Consider the following 18,977-nt stretch of genomic DNA (forward strand, 5'->3'; position numbering starts at 1 on the left):
TAACTGCCTGAATCAGGGACCTGAGCTGGAGACCTGGTTGCAGATTAGACTCAATTGCATTGAGACTGGATATACTTACCGGTGATTCTCTCCCCTTACTGACGGACCGATTGGCGCGTCTCGGAGGAATTGGTGGCTTAGGAGCCCTGTTTCTGCTGCGACTGGCCCCTGGAAAGTAGGAAGAGGCAAGTCATTACTGGTATGCTTCCCTGCATTGCGATGCAGCCACCATCCCATGGTAAACCAGAACCAGAGGTAAAAGTTCTTAAATACGTCAAGCGTAGAGCTCCGATTCCACGCTTCTGTTCATCAAGATGCCAGAGGCTCGAACGCAGGGCCAATTCTGCTGCGCCAGCTTCCTATTCGGCTCAAGAGGCATTATGCGGCGTGTCTCACCCTTACCAGAACCTACGTGAACCTACGCCATGCTCTCTTCGAACAACTGCCCAGGGGGTGGAGGACGCGAGGTTGCCTGCGAGTCTTTCCACAACTGTCTCAGCTCTCCTTTCATCCCCTCAATGACCAGGTCCACTATCAGCGTCAAGTTGAGATACCCCTCGCAATGTGGCCAAGATTGCAACGCATTAATCGCCTGCCAGCGGAGCGAATAGTCAGGACATCGAGCGGCGATGACGAATAATGCCGGGCAGATGGTGGTGTCGATCGTCATGAGCGGACGCTCCTCGAATTTCGCAATGACCGCCAACGCAGACGACAACAGCTCCTGATACTCCGGCATAAACGATGCCGGCTCGGGGCAGCCGCGCGTGTAAAGACAGGTTTTGACCGTGAGCACCATGGCGAGTTGCGTCAATCTGACCATGTCTGCACCGCGCTGCTGCTTCAACGCCAGCTTGGCATACATTCTCCGATAAAAGCAAGCCAGGTGAGCACCGAATTGATGCAGACAGGACAACAGTTGCTGCTGCTCCGTATGTAATGTCCCATATTCTGCCATAATCTCAGCCCCAGGCCTGCTCCAGCACCGCTCAAGAAAGGGAAGGGTGGTATTGATCAGCGGATTAAAGGCTTGCTGAACATCCTGCAACGTCCGGAACTCATACAAATGCTCCTTGTATTGATCGTGCAGCGTCCGGAAGTCCCTGCCCAGGCGCAGCCCTGAGACGCCATGATGCGTCGACTGGGACTCGAGATGCAGGAAGGCATCCAACAGACTATCTTCAACAGGAACAGATGCTGCACCCAGAGCTCGACGCTGGAGCTTCATTTCTTTGAGAATAGCCAGGCCACTCTGTAGATGCATCGTGGCATCGCCGAAGTGGCCCAACGCCAGCTCCAACATTACAAAAAGAAGGCACGACACCAAAAGAACCTGGCGCAGCTGTGGATCATGCAAGAAAAGCATGACTGCAAGGAAGAATTACTCACCGACAAGTGCGACAACCCGTTCGAGACCGCTTGGTGAAGGCTTTCTGTCGTTTGGGCTGTGGTGGTTGCGACCCCATGGCGCGTCGAGAAAAGGAAGAAGGAAATGACAGGAAGCGAGTTGAAGAGAGAACAGCATCGTTATTCTGTTACTGTAAGGCAACCCAGTATCAGCTTACGCTTACTGGCCAGTGCTGAGCTGTCATGCCCGTGGAATCGACTAAAATTGGAGATAGCTCGCGCCGGCGCGTGGCTAAGCAACTTGGCTGCACTGCATCAACCGGCCAGGCCCACAATGGAGAAGGCTTTGATATCCAAAGCTTAGGTGGTATGAAGTTACATGATGAAAACAGAAATATAGCCTCAAGATGCATGCTAATAAACATCTATAGTTTGCTCACGCTGGGAGCATTGCCAGTCACCCACTGAAACAACGGATCCTTCACCAACTCCTCCATCGACACTCTCTCTAGCGCAACCTGCAGCTCAAAGTGGTCTGGAGCTTGTGATCCAGATGGTGTCGGTTTGTTTGGGAGCAGCCATGCCACTCCTCCAAGGTCATTTCCAGGAATGGCCATGTCTTGCACCCATCCGAGGGGTCCGTAGTCGCGATAGAACTCCATCTTGTGCAGATCTGAAAAGGCCAACCCTTCAAACGATGCTCGTACAGATGACCGATTGGCCACAGCATCTAATGTTCCCAGCATCCCGGCAACGTGGGACTGGGTGTACCCCTCTAGTTCCTGGTTGATGGACAGCGCCATATTGCATACCTGGTGCACATCGACACTGCGTACCCCAGAGACTATCGGTGTGGTGCTCGCAGATGTAAAAGGCAGAACCTGCGTGTTGAATGGCGAGTCGGCCGAAATAACTGCATTGCCCATGTACGATGGTGACAGACCCAGCTTCTCGCGGAGATTCACAGCGAAGCCGAACTTGGACCCGTACAAGTTTCCCAGTCCTGCAGCATGACGAGCACGCTGTGTGCAAATTGCAAACAACGACCCGACAATCAGACTCGTCGAGAGCAAAACACACTTCTCCTCTTCCAATGGGGACTCCTGCATCAACGTCCGGCACGCTTGCTGGAGCAGACAAATTTTGTCTTTGCGAATGGGGTACCGGAGATTCAGCGTTTTATACTTGGGGTCTTCCAAGCCAAGAAGAGGGAAGCTCAGAGGCTTGATGTCCCACTTGAGCGCCTCTGGTTTCGACGACGATCCGAGGTGAGACAGGTGCTTCGCATGGCTTGCTGCGCAGCAGCTGTCGTAGGAAGAGCGCTCGGAAGACTGTCCGGCTCGCGAAGCAGCTGAGCCAGCGCTGCACCCACAACATTCGTTCCCATTCCATCACTGACCATATGGTGGTGGCAGGAAACAAAATTCAGCGAGTCTCCCTGAATATTTGCCTGAACACGCATGACCGGACACGGACCAGAGGGATCAAAGAGCTCTGGTGTAGGGGAGAACTCGGGGTTGAGACGGCCATCAATCAGGAGCGGCGTTGTGGGTAATTGGTCCTGGACCTGGAAGAATGGAGTCCCGTCTCCAAGGTCACTGCGAACCTCAAAGCTGTTGATCCTTTTATCCGTGTCGGGGGCAGGTACAACGCATCCTGCTAGGAATGGGTAATGGGTGGCCAATGTGGCAATGCCCGCTTCCAGGAGCTTCAGGCATTCGACTTTGTCCCTCCCTCTCAAGTCAAATGTCAAGACACCGCCGAGGTAGACTGGGAAGATCAAATGGTCTAAGGACGTCAAGGCAAATGAGGACGATGGAGGCGATGTGGTGTCTGAATGGTGGGTGTGTGACTGCATGGTGAAGTTGCTGATTGAACGAGGAATCTCCCAAACAACTAGAAATTTCTTGCCAGGTTAAAGCAGAGAAGGCATGATTTATCTGACAAGACCTGCCTGGAGGAAGCGAGCTGCGATGCGTGTTCTGTAGATCCTGGTGATCTCCCTGGAGCCCGTATAGACCGGCTTTCCTTCGCTCCTGCAGCTAGCGGGGCGCAGGATCCTGGGCTCTGGGCGGGACCATAATCGCTATAATCATTGGCAGGAAGTGCATTTTATTTTGTGATGGCCCAGGATATCACAAATTTAGCTTTCTGTCGCAACTGCCAACTGTTTCCTCCAGCTGCTGTTGCCATGGGGGATCTACATAGATCAGCAACTGAACTGAACGACCCGTCGAGATGACAAGTAATAGTTTCTCTGATTTGTCCACAATCTGTTTACATTCAGTATCTCCACTATTGATGTTAGGTATTATTACAAATTTCCCATGCGCCGTTTCCTCCTGCTTAGCCAGCCTGGTAAAGCCCAAGAGCGACGATGTGAGGGTTGAGCATGGTCGTGTTGAACGGCGTCACAAACAGATTGAGATCGGTCAGCATGACTGCCATTGTTCCGTTGATGATCCCATCGTCTCCAAAGACAAACCCCTCTGGCTGCTCAGTCCACCCTTGCCTCTGCCCGGTGATGGTCAAGGGCGAGTAAGTCAGGTTCAACTGGTTGCTCCAGCCAACAAACTTGGGCTCGCCCGCGGTTGTCGAGGTGATGTACGAGTTGTTGGGACCAACTGCCTGGCCTGGAGTGTCCCACTCAAAGTAGACTCGTTTGCCTGGATACGACAGCGGCTCCGTCCGGTTTTTCGCGATCGCTGGACCGCAGTTCTTACCGATGCCCTCCACGTTGATGCAGGCCTCGTCGCTGGTAATGTTCGAGATTGAAGGGTCCGCGATTCGATCGCCGACCACCTCGCTTCCGTCCTCTGCGGTATCGCTGGGGGAGACGCGATTGATGTTCGGGTTGTTGAGAATACGCAATGTCGGGAAGTTCTGCCAGGCAAGACGCGTGGTGCCTTCAGGGCAGTAACTGATATACGGCGCCAGCATCGTCCACGCCCACGACTGCGGCCAACCATTCTCAAACCAGACCGGCATCGGCGCAAGACCAGACATTTGACGGAAGACCATCTGCTGCCGAGCCTCGACGGCAATCGACTGCGATAGCATCTGCGAGACCTCTCGCGAGTCAAGATGAGACAGGAAGCCCCAGACACCTGACTCTCCCCACCTGGTGAGTCGCTGGTTGAAGTCGACCCACTCACGCACGGTGGTGTAGGGGTAGTTGTAGACGCATTGCTTGGGCGCGGCCTCGCCCAGCATGTTGGTGAGCAGAGTGGCATGTCCGACTTCCTGGTTCGCCATGAACTCGATCAGCGATCGCGCCTCTGGACCCAGGCCAGCTGCGATGAACTCCTCGTCGGAGAAGCGAGCAAGGCCGTCGTGGAACAGATCCAGCTCGATCCACTCCTGATACAGGGCTAGCGCGATGGACTCAAAGTCCCAGTCACTGTTGACCATGTACCGGGGGAGGGTGCCGTTCGTGCCTAGCCCTCCTGCTGGGACGTACGGGGCGGGCATGGGCTCTTTGGGTGTGCCATCGGCATTGTAGTAGGTAGCGGTTGGGTTTGGAGGCAAAGGCGCAATGGACGCCGCGAGGGTTGCTGGAGCAGTGGCCGCGCCGGTGGTGGTGGGTGTGCCAGTGTAGGGGCCGTGGTACGGAGCACTGTTGTAGCCATTCTGCTCGACCACATCGGTAGGTCTTGGAGGAGCTGGGCGGCATACACCAGCCTGAACGAGGCCAATTGCGAGAAAGAGAACGCTGTGTATGGCGGGCATAGCGGGCAACGGGTGATTTCTTCGATGCGTGATGGCCCTGAAGAGATGGTGAGGGGCGGTATTTATTATAATTTACAGGGACTACTAAACAGAAAGCAACTCATAACAAACGCAGGTGATGTAATGATGAGTAGAGCGTCTGGAGCGGGCTCTACTGCCGCCGATCATGCGATGAAGTCAGGACTCGATTGCCGCAAACGGCATGACACCATACCCCCCCACTCCGGTTTCCAGTATCATTGGGCCCATGGCACCACGTAGTCATGTCGAACTCTGCACACTTCCTGTATTTGGCTCGCTTGCCGTGTCTTGCCTTGTTTTCTCACCTAGGTACAGCATTGCAATCGCGATGGCGATCGCACTCAACGTCTAAACAAACAGGTGAAGCCGTCTCCGAGCGCTCGGCATTGACTTTCCCATCGGGTTCGGAGCTCTCAATCTGCATCTCGTCCTTGCTGGCATACGCAACTTTGTGCACTGTGTACCATGGTCGCTCGAATAGCTTATCCAGTGCCTCCAGCGATCGTCCGGTAGTATTCTACAACCTTATTAGCACTGCTACGTAACATCAACAATTACCCTCAAACCTACCGACATGGCGAGAGAAACATAAACCAAACCCAGTACACAGATGATGCTAAAAAAACAAGAACGCGCCCCATCTGTGGGTCGCTTCAAGCAGACTTGGCATGGCCTTGGAGCAGCCAAAGTAAAAGGCCCAGTGCAACGTCATGGAGATGGACATGTTGGGGACCGGATTCGGGTGGGAAAGATCTCAGGCCCGATCAGATACGGAATGCTAAACCATCCAATGCTCCAGGCCACGGCGTGTAGGTAGATTGCCACGGCGTGTAGGTAGATTGCCACGATTGCGGCAGTTGAGGCCCGTTCGGCATTGGGAGACGCCTTGATTTGCTCTTTGGTCTTGTACTTGGTGGCTCCTAGGTATGCGCCGACGAAAACAAGAGTCAGGATCTGCAGGCTGATTCCTGTCAAGAGCGATCATCGCCGGCCGACAAAGTCCACAATCGGACGGCGAACAATAAAGTACTGACACGCTTGACGACTCCATAAATGCCCGTGGCAAGAAAAGGTTGCATCGTCACCGACAATGCCCAGGTAGCCAAAGACGGTCGGTGAGTACTGCGTGATGGCGTTTGCTCCGGACCATTGATAGAACAAGGTCGTCATAAAGAGGAGGAAGAAACGTCGACGATTCTCAACAGGGGCAAGAGTCTCCTTAAGATGCCGCCGCAGGGAGGCAGAACCCACAGATTCATGCTCGTGGAGCAGCTGAGAATCCATACCATCGAGTTCACTCAACAGAAATGGCGCAGCTTCGACAGAGCAGCCCCCGCTTCCTCTCGACGATTGACCGACAGCAGCCAGCGAGGAGAATCGGGACAGAATAAGGTGCCGATACCCCACAGGGCAACTGGTAACAGCTGCAGAAGGGTTGGCAACATCCACTGCGACTCAGGATTGGCATATTGCTTGGTGACGCCGTAGCTAATGAAGAAGCCGAGCACAACCCCCAATTGCTGGCGGGCGGCATACTGCAGCGGCAACAGTCCTCGAATGGCCTTGGGGGCAATCTCTGAAATGTACACCGGCAATTGTTACTCCAATTTCCATGCCGGAGATGACCCTTGAAGCGTACAGTCCCCCAGACAGCCAAACACAGCACCGGCAGTTGCGATGGAGACAATCCAGCCCTTGGTTCCAGCATATTCATCTTTTGAGAGGTGATCGATCCCAAATTCCTGCTTGAAATAGCTTTGGACCACGATAGACGCAATATTTCCTGCTCGGGTCTATTCCAAGTTCGGAGTCCTTCAGGGGGCGTCTCGTCGGTTACTGCCTCAGGGCGAATCTATGCAGACCTATACCGTCTCCTTCAAGAACTGGACGATCGGCGCCAGTCGGTGCCCGCCTTTGATAATCCTAAATGCCTTTACGAAACCCTAAGACTGGACCAACCTGCGATGGATTGCGAGAATGACTGATGCTAGTGCGCAAGGCAATGGACCTACTACCGAAGCCCGGGAACACACCTCCTCGCGAGCTTCTTTCGCTGTGCCTCGAGACAGCAATCAAAATCATCACGATCTTCTGTCGCCTGTATGAAAGGAAGCAAATGACTTAGACGCGGAGCTACTTTCAAACCTTCTTCACTGCCGGTCTCTCAGTCGTATTCTACCTATCGGTAGCGGCCGATCCGAAGACCGTGTCAACTGAGCAGGCAATGGAAGCGTTGTCTCAATGTGAGCAGACATTGAAAGAGCTGGGACAGGAACTCCCCGATGCCGCTCAGTACGTGGCCATCTATGAGGCCCTGTAACGCCATACCTCGCAGAAGCTGCGGCAGAGTCATCCCAGCCTGCAGAATGACACCGTCCCCTCCACTGAGCGACCACGTTGCCCCCATCGCAAACCACTTCTCCAGTAGATCCGGCCTGTTTCCGAAACCACCAGTACCAAATGGCTTTCCGGCCTTCTTGCCAGCAAGAACAATCTTCTCCACGGCCTGCTGGTACACCGGACTGTCATATTGCCCCCGGGATTCCGAAATCAGTGCACAAATCATTCGAACCGATAAGACTACCATCCACTCCCTCAACAGCCAGACACTCGTCCGCAACCGATGTCTCAATCATAGGGATAAGCATCGTCTCGCGATTCAACACCTCATTCTGGACCCTCGTCGGCAGATTCTGAAAATTCAAAATAGGCTGATTATTCGCCGACCCCCGCGTCCCAAGAGGGGGGTACTTCGCATGCTTAACAAGCTCACGTACCTCCTCGACCGAGTCAAACATGCGGAACAACAACAGCCGCAGCACCCGCATCCAGAATGCGACTAATATGCCAATGCGACTTAGACGGGGACCGGACAATCGGCGAAACACCAACATTGATACAAGCGAGGATGAGCTGCGCAATCGTCTGGAAGCTCAGCGCCGGGTGCTCCATGTCGATGAAGACGGCCTCGAAACCGGCCATGCGGGCCATTATTGCGGCCCCATTGCCTGTCCAGAACTTGACCGACATGACGGGGCATATTTTGCCGTTTATGATCCAGGTGCGGAAAGGGGAGTTGACGGAGACGGTGATGGTGTCCTGGGGGGCAATGGAACCCATTTTGATGAAGTAGAATCTGGATAGACTAATGCAAGTCACTGTTCGATGGATGCTGTTATCATGTCTCGTTGGGACTTGGCCTTTTAAATGGGTTTTGTATGCTACGGGATTATCCCGACGGGTTCGGGCCCAGGCCTATGCTTTATTATAGGTGATTTGGTGGACTATGGGGTATATTTTGGGCTCCCATAGAGTACAACCCTTATACTATACCCATATGCACCGTATCCCATATACTATCAGATATGCTCTTATCTATTCACATTATACTTCCCCCCCCATACTTGGTATACTTCATGCAAACCATGCAAACCACTCCGCGCCAATCAGAACCGCAGGATATACGCCCAGGCCGCACGGGCCACATCACGTTGCCACCCACGTCGTTCTTTGTTTCTTCTCGGCACGTCACCAACAGCCAGAGTCTTCACCCATCATGATCCGCATGCAGGGCTAAACCATGCCGCTCAACGACCAGTTGGCCGCCCTCAATCTCGAGGACCAGGAAAAGCCTCACAATGAGTGTCTGGACTTGTCCAAAAGAGATGTCGGCGCATTAACCCCTCCCCCCTCACCTCCCCCACTCGGCCGCATCTATCGCCACACCCCCGTGCCTACCCTCATCCTCGATGCCTCCATGTCCATTGTCGAGGTCTCTGACAGCCATTGTGTCCTCTTTGGAAAACCGCGCGACTATTTATTGCATGCGACCGTCGGAAACCTCGAGCCAGAAACCATCCCTGTCCCGAACATCCCTACCCTTTACGGCGCATTATGCGCCGCCTGTTCGACTCGCGAGGCCCAGGTCATTGAGCACATTCTGGCCAAGGGCAGCATTACGTATAACTTATGGGTGACCCCTATCTTTGAGGAAGAGACTCTGCTATACGTCGTTCTGGAGGCCGTGAAACTCACACATGAGACGATTCACAACCAGCACAAGTACATGAACGAGACGTACAAGATCCTCGTCGATACCGTCAAGGACTATGCAATATTCATGCTCGATCCGCACGGACATATCGCTACCTGGAACTCGGGAGCCAGTCTTCTTAAGGGATACAAGACGGAGGAAATTGTCGGCAAGAACTTCTCTACCTTCTACGGCCCAGAGGACAGAGCAAGTGGCAAACCGGCCAAGGCCCTAGCGGTCTGCTTGCGCGAAGGCCGCTTCGAGGATGAGGGCTGGCGATACCGACGCGATGGATCCAGGTTCTGGGCCAACGTGCTCATCACCCCTATCTACCAGTTTGGCCAGCACGTTGGCTTCGTCAAAGTGACCCGCGACCTCACCGAGCGCAAGGAGGCTGAATCGCGGATGATCACGGCCTTCGAAGAGTCCTCGCGATTGAAGACCGACTTTCTGGCCAATATCAGCCATGAGATCCGAACACCCATGAATGGGATGCAGATTGCCATGACTATGCTGGCCGATACTGGCCTCTCGGATGAACAACGTGAACACGCTACCATTGTGCAAGACTCCATGTCGTTGCTGCTGCAGATCGTCAACGATGTGCTCGACTACTCTAAACTATCATCTGGCTCATTCTCATTACACGCCGACATGCTAGACGTTCGAGAAGTGGCTGGCGCTGTCGTTCGCAACTGTCGATCGTCGCTCCATACCGGGGTCGAGTTGACTTCGACCATACCGCCGGACTTTCCCAAACGACTGCACGGTGATCCCCTGCGATACAGACAGATCCTCCAGAATCTGGTTGGTAACGCGGTAAAGTTCACCGAGCAGGGCTCCGTGCACGTATCCATCTCTTGCTCGCCAGACGAAGAAGACTCCTCATGCTCCATCATCAGAACCGAGGTCACAGATACAGGGATAGGCGTCCCCGACAGTGCAATCAACACGCTCTTCACCCCCTTTACTCGCTTCGCAAACTCAACAACCCGAAAATACCCAGGCACAGGTCTTGGTCTCTCCATCTGCAAAAGCCTAACTGAGCTCATGAACGGAACGGTCGGATATTTACCGAACCCAGAAACCAACGGAAGCATCTTCTGGTTCACGGCCAAAATGGGCGGTCGATCCATTACATCCCCAGCGAAACCATCTAGCAAGCCGGCAACACCGGTGCAGCAAGAAGTAGCAACCAAGATGCGAACCATCGCGCCCTGGAAACACATCTTGTTGGTGGAAGACAATATCGTCAATCACACCGTGATGCTCAAGCTCCTGAATACACTAGGTTTCGACCGAGTCGATGGGGCATGGAATGGCGCTGAAGCTGTGCGCATGATTAAGCAGAAGCCGCTCTCGTATGATATTGTGTTGATGGACGTGTCGATGCCGGTTATGGATGGTCTTGAGGCAACCGCGCGTGTTCGTGAAATGGGGCTGCTCGTACCCATTATTGCCATCACGGGCAATGCGTTGAAGGGCGACGCAGAGACGTATGTTGCCAAGGGGATGAATGACTGTATAGGCAAACCTGTGCATCGGAATCAGCTTCTGAACGTTTTGTGGAAGTGGATTGGAAGTTGAAACTATGTCTGATCTTGAACCGCCTTTAGTGGTTGTTGCGTATACCGGCGGCGCTTGGGGTAGACATTGATTCCACTCGACTCCCCGCAACTTTGGAGAACAGCCAGCGAAAACCGAGACTTTAATGACGATGGAGAAGTTGCAAGTTTCTTTGCGCGATCTATGACTGGCAAGAGCAAGATCCGAGTCTGAGCTTTACTCCAGCCGATTCGTCCGATAATCGGAAATTGTTTGCCTTTATACGTACGCTGCCGATTGGTACTATTAGTACTAAAACTCTTGCTTGAGACAGGTCAATGTTGCCAGCCATTGACTGCAAAATGCTTGCCCACAGAAGCCAACAAGTCGAGATTAAAAAGAAGGATGTCTCGCTTAGCAACCTTCTCCGTGAGTCCCATGCCGTGCAGTTATCGACCCTTGCTAATGGTCCACAGTCGATGCTTTGTTTAACATGTTCGAGTACGTCCATGGAGAATTTCTTGATTCATTAACGACTGATCCTAACACCAAACTCCAGAGTGACCTCCCTTGGCCAGGTATGAAACCCGCAACTCATGCAATTCCCAACTGACCGTGCAGCCTCTCGAGGTCGTCAAAACGACCATGGCCGCCCACCGCAACGACTCGTTCCCCGCAGCTATGCGACGAGTCTGGGCACGAGGTGGTCTATCAGGGTGTAAGTCCCCTAACCCTTCTCGACCATAGTCCCACTTAACATCCGCAGTCTACCAAGGTCTAATTCCCTGGGCCTGGATCGAAGCCTCATCAAAAGGCACCGTCCTCCTCTTTGTCGCCTCCGAAGCCGAGTATCACCTTAAACGTTTTGGTTCAGCAGATGTATTCGTCGGCATTGGCGGCGGTATGGTCGGCGGCGTCGCGCAGGCCTACGCAACAGTAAGCTTCTGCACATGCATGAAGACGGCCGAGATCACACGGTCGAAGCTTGCTTCCGCGGGGGGGCGAAACCACCCAGTACGCTTGAGATGTTTCTTACAATCTACCGAACCGAGGGAATCAGAGGGATAAATAAGGGTGTCAACGCAGTTGCCATTCGACAGATCACGAATTGGGGGTCCCGATTTGGGTTTTCTCGCCTGGCAGAGAACTTTATTCGGTGCGGCGCAGGCAAGGAACATACCGAAAAACTAAGCGCCCTCGAGAAAATCCTCGCCTCCTCAATCGGAGGAGCCCTCTCAGCATGGAACCAGCCCGTCGAAGTGATCCGCATCGAACTACAAAGCATGAAGCTGAAGCAGGATCCCAGCCGGCCGGCGAATCTAACAGTCGCCTCTGCGGCGCGGTATATCTACCAGGAGAATGAGATTCGGGGGCTGTATCGTGGTGCGACGCCGAGGATTGGGTTGGGGATTTGGCAGACTGTTTGTATGGTTGCGTTGGGGGATATGTATGTCTCTTCTCTCTTTTGCTTTCTCTTTTGGCTGTTTGTGATGCTAATGCCGAGCAGGGCCAAGGATGCGATTGAGAGGGTTACCGGGGATCGGGCTTCTGGACACTGAATTTGCTCGTAGTCTGCTTTAACACTGTACATCTCCATGGTTAAGGTTTAGAAATTTCGACCACGTCCTCAAAATACATTTCTACCATCTGTCAAAGCACCAAGCAAGTTGGCATGGCGTTAATCCGTATACATTCATCAAGCCCATGCTCAAACTGGCACAAAATTTCAATTTCAAATTTAGCTATACAACGCTGCAGGGTTGATAACCATAAGGGTATTCCATTCCTCATCCGACAACCAAGAACGAAGACTCCGCAGCCAAGCAAGGTCGTCTATATTCAAATACGGTGTCTCCTTTAACGCCTCCTCTGGCGTCAGGACCTTCATGAGCGGGGTATGTGGCCTACATGCGTCCGTCAGCTACCAGCCTCACATACTCCATATGTTGCAGGTTATACTTACCAGTCACTTCCCCAGACGACTTGTAGCGGGTTTGCGTCGAAAAACGCGCGCACAAGAGGCTTCAGATCTTCGTATCCAGGCGCCTGAGTGCTCACTCTATATGGCGCACTGATCTTGACATAGAGATGGCCCGCGCGCATGAGCTCAGTGATTTCTCGGAATCCAGGCTGCTCTATCTCTATAGCCTCTCCCGCTCCTCCCTGAAGCATACTCCTCCCCTTCAGCAAAGCAAAGTGGTCAGTGACAATGCGAATACCACTAGGAACAATTTCCCTCTGGAGGAACGGCCTCAACTCGACCCAGAACTCAGGATGCGTATGCGTAAACCCCATACTCCACCCGGGGCAATGGTCCTTGATAGCATTTGCATGCGCTCGCAACGCTGCCTTTTGAAGCTCCATGTCGTGCATCGCTTTGTACTGGTAGAGGTTGACTCGGATGCCGCAGATCCCGGCGCGCTGCATCTCGCGTAGCTCATCGCCTGTCACGGTCTGCGGATCGATCACCCCAATTGCCTTGGTGTCACTACTGCCGAGCTCGGCGACGAAGCCGCGTAGTGAGGAGCAGTCGGAGCCGTATGAGAGGCCATGGGTGAGGACGGATTTTGTGATGCCTAGGGTTTTTTTGAAAGCGATGAATTGTGCTATTGTGGCGGGGCGCGGGGTGAGGTGGCGGGTTGGTGAGTATGCGTATCGCTCAGCTACGACTAGTTAGCATCCCGTCAACAATAAGATCCATCTGGGTGGGTGGTTCGTACGGTCAAAGATGTGGTGGTGGGCGTCCCACGCACCGTTGGGGAACAATTCAGCAGCAGCAGCAGCCATAATTCAGATTATATCAGTATGAGAGTATATGGTAGCGTATCCTTCGGCCCAAATCAGGTGTATCGGATAATGCTAATAAATGCTAGAGCAAGCGTGACGCCCCTACAGTCCGATCGGCGCCGCTTGGTCTGATGTTGGAGTAGGTCGGATTTCTCCGAGACACGGATCGGAGCAGTCCATGGCCTCAACAACAGGCCGCATAGTCCGATCTGGTGGCGCTATATATGTGTAGATTGAACAGGAAATCGTAACCGCAGGATAACTAAGCACAAGTTGACAAAATGTCGCAGAACCGGAGCCCGTCTCCCTGGCAGTCGATTCTTGCTGGTGGAGCTGCTGGTGGCCTCGAAAGCCTTCTTACGGTACGTTGGCCGCGGGTATTGATATCATTGATGTTGACTCGCATAGTATCCAACCGAGTATCTCAAAACCAGGCTGCAGTTACAGGCTGCATCTGCAGGAAAGCCTCTATCGCCTGGGCGTCTGCTGGTCCAAACCATCCGACAGTATGGCCTAGGCCATATGTACACGGGCAGCGCAGCATTCTGTATCTCCAATGCCGCCAAATCCGGGGTCCGCTTTTTCGCGTTTGATTCAGCTCGAAAGTGGATGCCCACCGACCAATCCGGCAAGACAACGGCATGGGGTAACATGGGGGCTGGGATGCTGGCGGGGGCAGCAGAGAGCGTACTCGTTGTCACCCCAGGCGAGACCTTGAAGACCAAGATTATCGACGAGCAGGCCGGAGCTAAGCGTTATACCTCGGCCACGCACGCTGTCCGATCCGTGGTTGCAACTGAAGGCGTCTCTGGTCTGTATCGCGGTGTCGTTCCAGTCACGCTGAAACAGTCGGCCAATGCGATGGTGCGCTTCTCAAGCTACAATTTCTTCTTGAGGCATCTGCGAGCCATTTCGGGGACAAAAAGTCCTATAGGTGGTGCCACTGTGATTGCAGGGGCACTGGCCGGTGTGGTAACCGTCTATGCCACAATGCCCTTTCATACGATCAAAACTAGGCTGCAGGCTCTGGACGGTCAGCAGCGATACAGAGGAACCCTGGATTGTTTGCGCTCCATCGTATCTCGCGAAGGCGTTGCGGTACTGTGGCGCGGCACAACTCCTCGTCTGGCGCGTTTGAGTGTAAGATTCTGCTTTTCGCGGCCGTGGAATCTTTGTGCTAACACAAATACCGCTAGATTTCTGGTGCCATCAGCTTTACTATATATGAGAGCGTCATCAGCTGGACATGGTCGTTGCGGTCTGGACAACACGTGCCCTTATAGTGTATGATAGTGTATTTATATATTTTGCTGGACGCAACGATTTTCAGCTGTCTTATTTCGATTTCATTGTACAGAACCTCGATTAAGCTGGGACATGGCCCACGCTGATTCAATATTCTGCATACCTCGAGAAGTATTCTCCATACGGAGTAAGCTGGGAGGGATTGGTGAAGTCATGCTGGTTGAGCGATTGTCTCGCGCTCGAGTCGTCTATAGCTGCAGCCCCTAATACCGACGGGTATGGGTAGCCACCAAGATACGGTCAGATTTGGCCACTAACCCAGCGCTAGTGTGGCGATATAGTGGAGTCGCTTCGATTACCATACGAGAGTTGAGATGATCGGCCACGGCCAACAAGGAGAGGGTCGAATCGGCGTAGTGAGGTACGGGGTGGAATGCCTAGCCGTAGAGTCTGATCTTGATTCACAACGAAGATCTGGTCGCTGCGACAGTCTGGTCGATGCTATCGCTTTGTAGCGGTGCACCGCTCCACAAGATCGTTGCTGAAGTATATTGGACCTGACTGTTCTCAGAGAATGGAAGTGTCTAAGCAGGAGGAAAAAGGGTCCCAGCCCCAGTCCCCGTGGAGGAAATCCGCAAAAAAGGTCTCCATAACAGAGTCTACCGGTGTTGTGCCAGCTTCGTCAGGAAACCGTGCGTCGTAGGGAAAGGCATTCGGCGCCGCGAGGTCATTCACCGATTCTCCCCGGGAATCAGCCGTGACCGTAGCCAATACATCATTTGGGACCCATTCAGCTCCGTTCCCCAAATCAGGGTCGATTGGTAGTCCGTTGCCGCTATCTCGGCCCCGATAGCGTGAGCGAGGGGCTTCGGACGGGTTACTCGCGCGCAGGCGACTTAATTGTTTGATTGTCAAATCCACAATCCGGTCAAAGTTCTCTCTCCCACCACGCACCGATGGCCACCACTGCCCTCCGATACTAAGCAGATTCGAACAGACACGAAGATCACGTAGGGCCTCTGCAAAGGGAACCACTAGCTGTATGTCCGGTGAAGCCCAGAGGCAGTATATGATTGTTGCGCCAGATGAAAAAATCCCATGGATATTCCGCCAGTTGTAGTAGAGAATCTCTTCGTTGTTGAGGTGGTTATAGATATGTATACGTTCACTGGAAGATCGATAACACTGGAGAAGAGCCAACTGGGTGGGAGACGGGAAAGCCTGAGATGGTTGGTATAGCAGAGTCACAGCGCCATGATATAGGACTTCTAGCTTGAGCCGCTTGAGGCGGGATCTACCTAGTTCATCCGCATCTTGCTGGTCCATGTCCGAATCCGACCACAGTTGTTTTATTTCAGCGAGCCAACCGTCTAGCGAGACCTTGATGCGAGTCTGTTCTGCAGAATTATCAGCGGGCCAGTGGAAGACCCTTCCATTTGTTGGAAGGTGATAAAACAACATTTTGATCTCTGAAATATGTCTATCGAGCTTGAAGCGATAAATCGACGACGTCATGTCGTCGGGTAGTCGCGGGCATAGGCCACTCAAGCCATTTGCCAAGGACACGGGCTCCTTCGGAACGTTGGCCAGGTCTGGCATTCGAAGATCAAATGTCTCGTCGCGTATACCAAGTGGCCGGCCTTGTATTGTTGCAATGGACCGATCTAGATTATAGACGGTGTAGAAAACAAACCGCCGCATCGTAAGCGCAATAGGGGACATGTCCGAGACATCCTTTGGCTCTCGATGTAAGCCCAGGTCGACGCAATGGGACATGGCCACATGAACCAGGGTCCATATATTCAAATTCGTAGGAGTCATCATGCCTTGAAGGTTGAAGAGGAGGACACTTTGCAGAGCTGACAAAGATATACTGGATAGACACTCCGGCGCTGCACTCGCCGCGGCTTTGTAGAAACGAGTGGGCGAAAAGTCAAAATTCTTGTTACGCGTGAGCATCGTGGCAGCCAACGAGAATACCATGAATACATGTAGGGCAGCCGTAAAGATTGAGATAGGTGTAGCATCCTTGTCTCCAACTCTATCATAGCGTCCATTATAGCTGAATGATGGCATGTCGTCTGGCCAGCCGTTCGCGTCGACATTGCGAGTATTTTCCAGTCCACTTTCCACGCAAAGGCGAAGAGCGTTGTATGCCTCCATTATTGATGTTGGATGAAGGAAGGGATGGTCAATGAATCTCCTGCAGATAAACATCGAGCAATGTAGTGGCCTCCTCGGGAGAAGGAAGCTCTGCTGACAGCGTTCTATGCAATAAGTGATATGCGTCCACTGGAGGATGAGAGCTTTTTCGATTGCTTTGGTATGGACCTGCCAACGTCGACACCGGACTTGCAAGAGCATTGGCCTGTGCACCGATCAGGTTGGTGAAGAAAAGCCCTGACGAAGATCCCAAATAATGCTTCTGACGAGAATCCGAGTGGAGGGAGAGCATGCCCAAATCCACAGCGACAGAGCGAGCCTCAGCTGCAGGAGTAGGGGCAGAGACCTCATTGGAATTGGAAGCCTGGACAGCAGCGTATGGCCTTTTTCTGGTGGATATCGGCTGAGGCTCCCGAGGATGGCTGCTATCAGAGGCGGCTGATGTCGATTGGGGTGGTTGGGCCACTGGGGGAGATTCCGCAACTGTCAATGAATGGCCACCATCAGAGGAGCTGGGAGCCAATTGTGGTCCTTGTGAAAGATCAAAATCGGGGTCCAATGCCTTGATCTGCTGTTCCAGCCACTGGATCCGAGCATGACATCGGGTGGCATAACTGGAAACCAGGCTTAGTTATCCAGGGTCTCATTTGAAGAGGGCTGACTTGCACTCACTCACGAGGGATCGAACGGTCGTTGTTACGGCCATCAACGTCGACGCAGGCCACGGCCGCCTTTGCACAATGAGAGCAGGCGGGGATCCCCCCATCACATTTGATACGCTTGGCTCTGCAGCGTCGGCAGGCCAAGCGGACCTTCTTGTGTGGAGTGCCTTGATCGTCGGCGGGCCTCATGATCCATGTGAATGATACAGAAGACGAGGCGAGTAAGTAAGGAACAAATTAACAACAGAATCCAACGGAGCGACCATGTCCCATAAGATGACCTGCAGTGGAAGGGAGAACCGTGGTAGGTGCGAAGTCCTGGTTGCGCTCACTACTGTGGACTGAGGCTAGCCTACGGATGGTCACCTGACTCCTCACACGTGAACCTTTACGTTCCTTCTTGATTGGAACTAGTGTAGATGGGGATTCTAACTGCAAACAGCAACACCACAACACCGCCATCACCGTCACCATTCTACTTTCGTTCCTTCATCCTTCAATGCTATCTACTTCCTCAGTCTCTTGATCGTCGGGCCCATCTCCTCGCCATCCTCAAGACACTTTCGAGTCTCCTCATCGATCTCGTATCTCCCTTGGCACAGCTCCACGCAGCCCTCCGCCTTGTCCACTGGCACTGCAACAACCCCGTCTGCATCCCCCACGATGTAGTCGCCCGGCTGGATAACCACCGCCTCCCCACCTTCAGTGCTCGTGTACGTGACGGGAACATTCAATTCGGACGATCGTGTGAATGTATTCGATCCAAGAATGCTTATGTCGCGTGCAAACAGACCAATGTTGAGCTTCTGATGCTCGGCGAGGTCGCGAAACCGACCGTCAATCACCACGCCCGCCGCGCCCAGCTTCTTCGCTCTGGTACTCATCAACCCACCCCAGCAAGCGCTCACGAGCCCTTTGGGCTGTGAAACAAGAACCACACTGTCCTTGGGAATTGCGTCGGCAAAATGTTTCGCGGGCTTGTGAGACGCTTTGTCGGAGTCTCGAACCATGCGCACGGTGTATGCTGGCCCGAAGATGCGACTCTTGGTGCACATCATCCCCGGCGAGAACATCTTTAGCCCCGAGAGGTAGCCGCCGTTTGGTACCCCAAGCTTGACGAGAGCATCGCCAATCTACCAACTCTTAGCCACTTCGCGTCAATGATAGGAGCCAACCACACTTACGTCGCACGACGCGAACTTTCGGAGGGCGCGGAGTGTCTCTGTTTTCAAGGCCATCTTGTGTCTGTTCGAAGAGTTTGAAGGAGGCAATTTGTTGTTTGGATTGCGGGCCTGGTCGGGAAGCTGGAGCTTGTTGACCACGTTCTCCGCACAAGCTGGGTTGCTCCGAATGCTGTTTCTAGGCAGGTCGGAGCGATCCGCTAGCAGAAACGACCGTGGTCGGAGTGAACAATAAGACCTCGGCACTTTGAGAGTCGCAGATCG

General features: G+C 53.3%; 11 protein-coding genes across 11 annotated transcripts; 3 read left to right on the top strand and 8 right to left on the bottom strand.

The window, feature by feature from the left end:
• Positions 1 to 418: 418 nt before the first annotated feature.
• Positions 419 to 1,264, bottom strand: BDV17DRAFT_293560 (uncharacterized protein; the record flags this gene model as incomplete). Its single annotated transcript, XM_073762642.1, has 1 exon — positions 419 to 1,264. The coding sequence occupies one exon, from the start codon at positions 1,262 to 1,264 to the stop codon at positions 419 to 421; it is 846 nt and encodes a 281-aa protein (XP_073613178.1).
• A 508-nt stretch (positions 1,265 to 1,772) lies between these two features.
• BDV17DRAFT_299733 (uncharacterized protein) lies at positions 1,773 to 3,205 on the bottom strand (the record flags this gene model as incomplete). Its single annotated transcript, XM_073763938.1, has 2 exons — positions 1,773 to 2,641; positions 2,680 to 3,205. The coding sequence occupies 2 exons, from the start codon at positions 3,203 to 3,205 to the stop codon at positions 1,773 to 1,775; spliced, it is 1,395 nt and encodes a 464-aa protein (XP_073613179.1).
• Positions 3,206 to 3,539: 334 nt separating this feature from the next.
• On the bottom strand, positions 3,540 to 5,152 carry BDV17DRAFT_269637 (ferritin-like domain-containing protein). The gene has a single exon (XM_073758585.1). It carries the CDS (start codon positions 5,074 to 5,076, stop codon positions 3,694 to 3,696), a length of 1,383 nt encoding a protein of 460 aa, XP_073613180.1. The 5' UTR covers positions 5,077 to 5,152; the 3' UTR covers positions 3,540 to 3,693.
• Positions 5,153 to 5,948: 796 nt separating this feature from the next.
• On the bottom strand, positions 5,949 to 6,940 carry BDV17DRAFT_269639 (uncharacterized protein). Its single transcript, XM_073758586.1, has one exon. It carries the CDS (start codon positions 6,379 to 6,381, stop codon positions 6,079 to 6,081), a length of 303 nt encoding a protein of 100 aa, XP_073613181.1. The 5' UTR covers positions 6,382 to 6,940; the 3' UTR covers positions 5,949 to 6,078.
• Positions 6,941 to 6,942: 2 nt separating this feature from the next.
• BDV17DRAFT_269640 (Pyruvate/Phosphoenolpyruvate kinase-like domain-containing protein) lies at positions 6,943 to 8,205 on the bottom strand. The gene has a single exon (XM_073758587.1). The coding sequence runs from the start codon at positions 7,989 to 7,991 to the stop codon at positions 7,623 to 7,625; it is 369 nt and encodes a 122-aa protein (XP_073613182.1). The 5' UTR covers positions 7,992 to 8,205; the 3' UTR covers positions 6,943 to 7,622.
• A 252-nt stretch (positions 8,206 to 8,457) lies between these two features.
• fos-1 (sensor histidine kinase/response regulator Fos-1/TcsA) lies at positions 8,458 to 10,865 on the top strand. Its single transcript, XM_073754555.1, has one exon. It carries the CDS (start codon positions 8,678 to 8,680, stop codon positions 10,715 to 10,717), a length of 2,040 nt encoding a protein of 679 aa, XP_073613183.1. The 5' UTR covers positions 8,458 to 8,677; the 3' UTR covers positions 10,718 to 10,865.
• BDV17DRAFT_299740 (putative mitochondrial DNA replication protein) lies at positions 10,798 to 12,585 on the top strand. The gene is made up of 7 exons (XM_073763939.1): positions 10,798 to 11,104; positions 11,152 to 11,176; positions 11,235 to 11,253; positions 11,297 to 11,393; positions 11,442 to 11,652; positions 11,691 to 12,122; positions 12,183 to 12,585. Exons 1-7 carry the CDS (start codon positions 11,014 to 11,016, stop codon positions 12,232 to 12,234), a joined length of 927 nt encoding a protein of 308 aa, XP_073613184.1. The 5' UTR covers positions 10,798 to 11,013; the 3' UTR covers positions 12,235 to 12,585.
• On the bottom strand, positions 12,324 to 13,723 carry BDV17DRAFT_156163 (uncharacterized protein). Its single transcript, XM_073754556.1, has 3 exons — positions 13,396 to 13,723; positions 12,639 to 13,338; positions 12,324 to 12,579 (listed from the first exon to the last, which is right to left on the bottom strand). The coding sequence occupies exons 1-3, from the start codon at positions 13,460 to 13,462 to the stop codon at positions 12,414 to 12,416; spliced, it is 933 nt and encodes a 310-aa protein (XP_073613185.1). The 5' UTR covers positions 13,463 to 13,723; the 3' UTR covers positions 12,324 to 12,413.
• A 20-nt stretch (positions 13,724 to 13,743) lies between these two features.
• BDV17DRAFT_283304 (mitochondrial carrier domain-containing protein) lies at positions 13,744 to 14,745 on the top strand (the record flags this gene model as incomplete). Its single annotated transcript, XM_073760333.1, has 3 exons — positions 13,744 to 13,824; positions 13,871 to 14,602; positions 14,659 to 14,745. The coding sequence occupies 3 exons, from the start codon at positions 13,744 to 13,746 to the stop codon at positions 14,743 to 14,745; spliced, it is 900 nt and encodes a 299-aa protein (XP_073613186.1).
• A 529-nt stretch (positions 14,746 to 15,274) lies between these two features.
• Positions 15,275 to 17,721, bottom strand: BDV17DRAFT_283305 (transcription factor domain-containing protein; the record flags this gene model as incomplete). Its single annotated transcript, XM_073760334.1, has 4 exons — positions 15,275 to 16,864; positions 16,923 to 17,308; positions 17,372 to 17,484; positions 17,543 to 17,721. The coding sequence occupies 4 exons, from the start codon at positions 17,719 to 17,721 to the stop codon at positions 15,275 to 15,277; spliced, it is 2,268 nt and encodes a 755-aa protein (XP_073613187.1).
• A 317-nt stretch (positions 17,722 to 18,038) lies between these two features.
• On the bottom strand, positions 18,039 to 18,822 carry BDV17DRAFT_299742 (RraA family protein; the record flags this gene model as incomplete). Its single annotated transcript, XM_073763940.1, has 2 exons — positions 18,717 to 18,822; positions 18,039 to 18,665 (listed from the first exon to the last, which is right to left on the bottom strand). Exons 1-2 carry the CDS (start codon positions 18,768 to 18,770, stop codon positions 18,039 to 18,041), a joined length of 681 nt encoding a protein of 226 aa, XP_073613188.1. The 5' UTR covers positions 18,771 to 18,822.
• Between the last annotated feature and the right edge of the window lie 155 nt (positions 18,823 to 18,977).

Source organism: Aspergillus undulatus, assembly GCF_047715775.1.
Source record: "Aspergillus undulatus strain CBS 261.88 unplaced genomic scaffold BDV17scaffold_43, whole genome shotgun sequence".
NCBI classification, from domain to species: Eukaryota; Fungi; Ascomycota; class Eurotiomycetes; order Eurotiales; family Aspergillaceae; genus Aspergillus; species Aspergillus undulatus.

Excerpts from the sequence above, each read along its gene's own strand:
- BDV17DRAFT_269637 (XM_073758585.1), bottom strand. The coding sequence starts at position 5,076 with ATGCCCGCCATACACAGCGTTCTCTTTCTCGCAATTGGCCTCGTTCAG.
- BDV17DRAFT_269639 (XM_073758586.1), bottom strand. The coding sequence starts at position 6,381 with ATGGATTCTCAGCTGCTCCACGAGCATGAATCTGTGGGTTCTGCCTCC.
- BDV17DRAFT_269640 (XM_073758587.1), bottom strand. The coding sequence starts at position 7,991 with ATGTTGGTGTTTCGCCGATTGTCCGGTCCCCGTCTAAGTCGCATTGGC.
- fos-1 (XM_073754555.1), top strand. The coding sequence starts at position 8,678 with ATGCCGCTCAACGACCAGTTGGCCGCCCTCAATCTCGAGGACCAGGAA.
- BDV17DRAFT_299740 (XM_073763939.1), top strand. The coding sequence starts at position 11,014 with ATGTTGCCAGCCATTGACTGCAAAATGCTTGCCCACAGAAGCCAACAA. Across the intron at positions 11,105-11,151 it reads CTCGCTTAGCAACCTTCTCC|TCGATGCTTTGTTTAACATG; the intron begins GTGAGTCCCATG and ends AATGGTCCACAG. Across the intron at positions 12,123-12,182 it reads ATGGTTGCGTTGGGGGATAT|GGCCAAGGATGCGATTGAGA; the intron begins GTATGTCTCTTC and ends AATGCCGAGCAG.
- BDV17DRAFT_156163 (XM_073754556.1), bottom strand. The coding sequence starts at position 13,462 with ATGGCTGCTGCTGCTGCTGAATTGTTCCCCAACGGTGCGTGGGACGCC. Across the intron at positions 13,339-13,395 it reads CCACCACCACATCTTTGACC|CTGAGCGATACGCATACTCA; the intron begins GTACGAACCACC and ends AACTAGTCGTAG. Across the intron at positions 12,580-12,638 it reads GTCGTCTGGGGAAGTGACTG|GCCACATACCCCGCTCATGA; the intron begins GTAAGTATAACC and ends GGACGCATGTAG.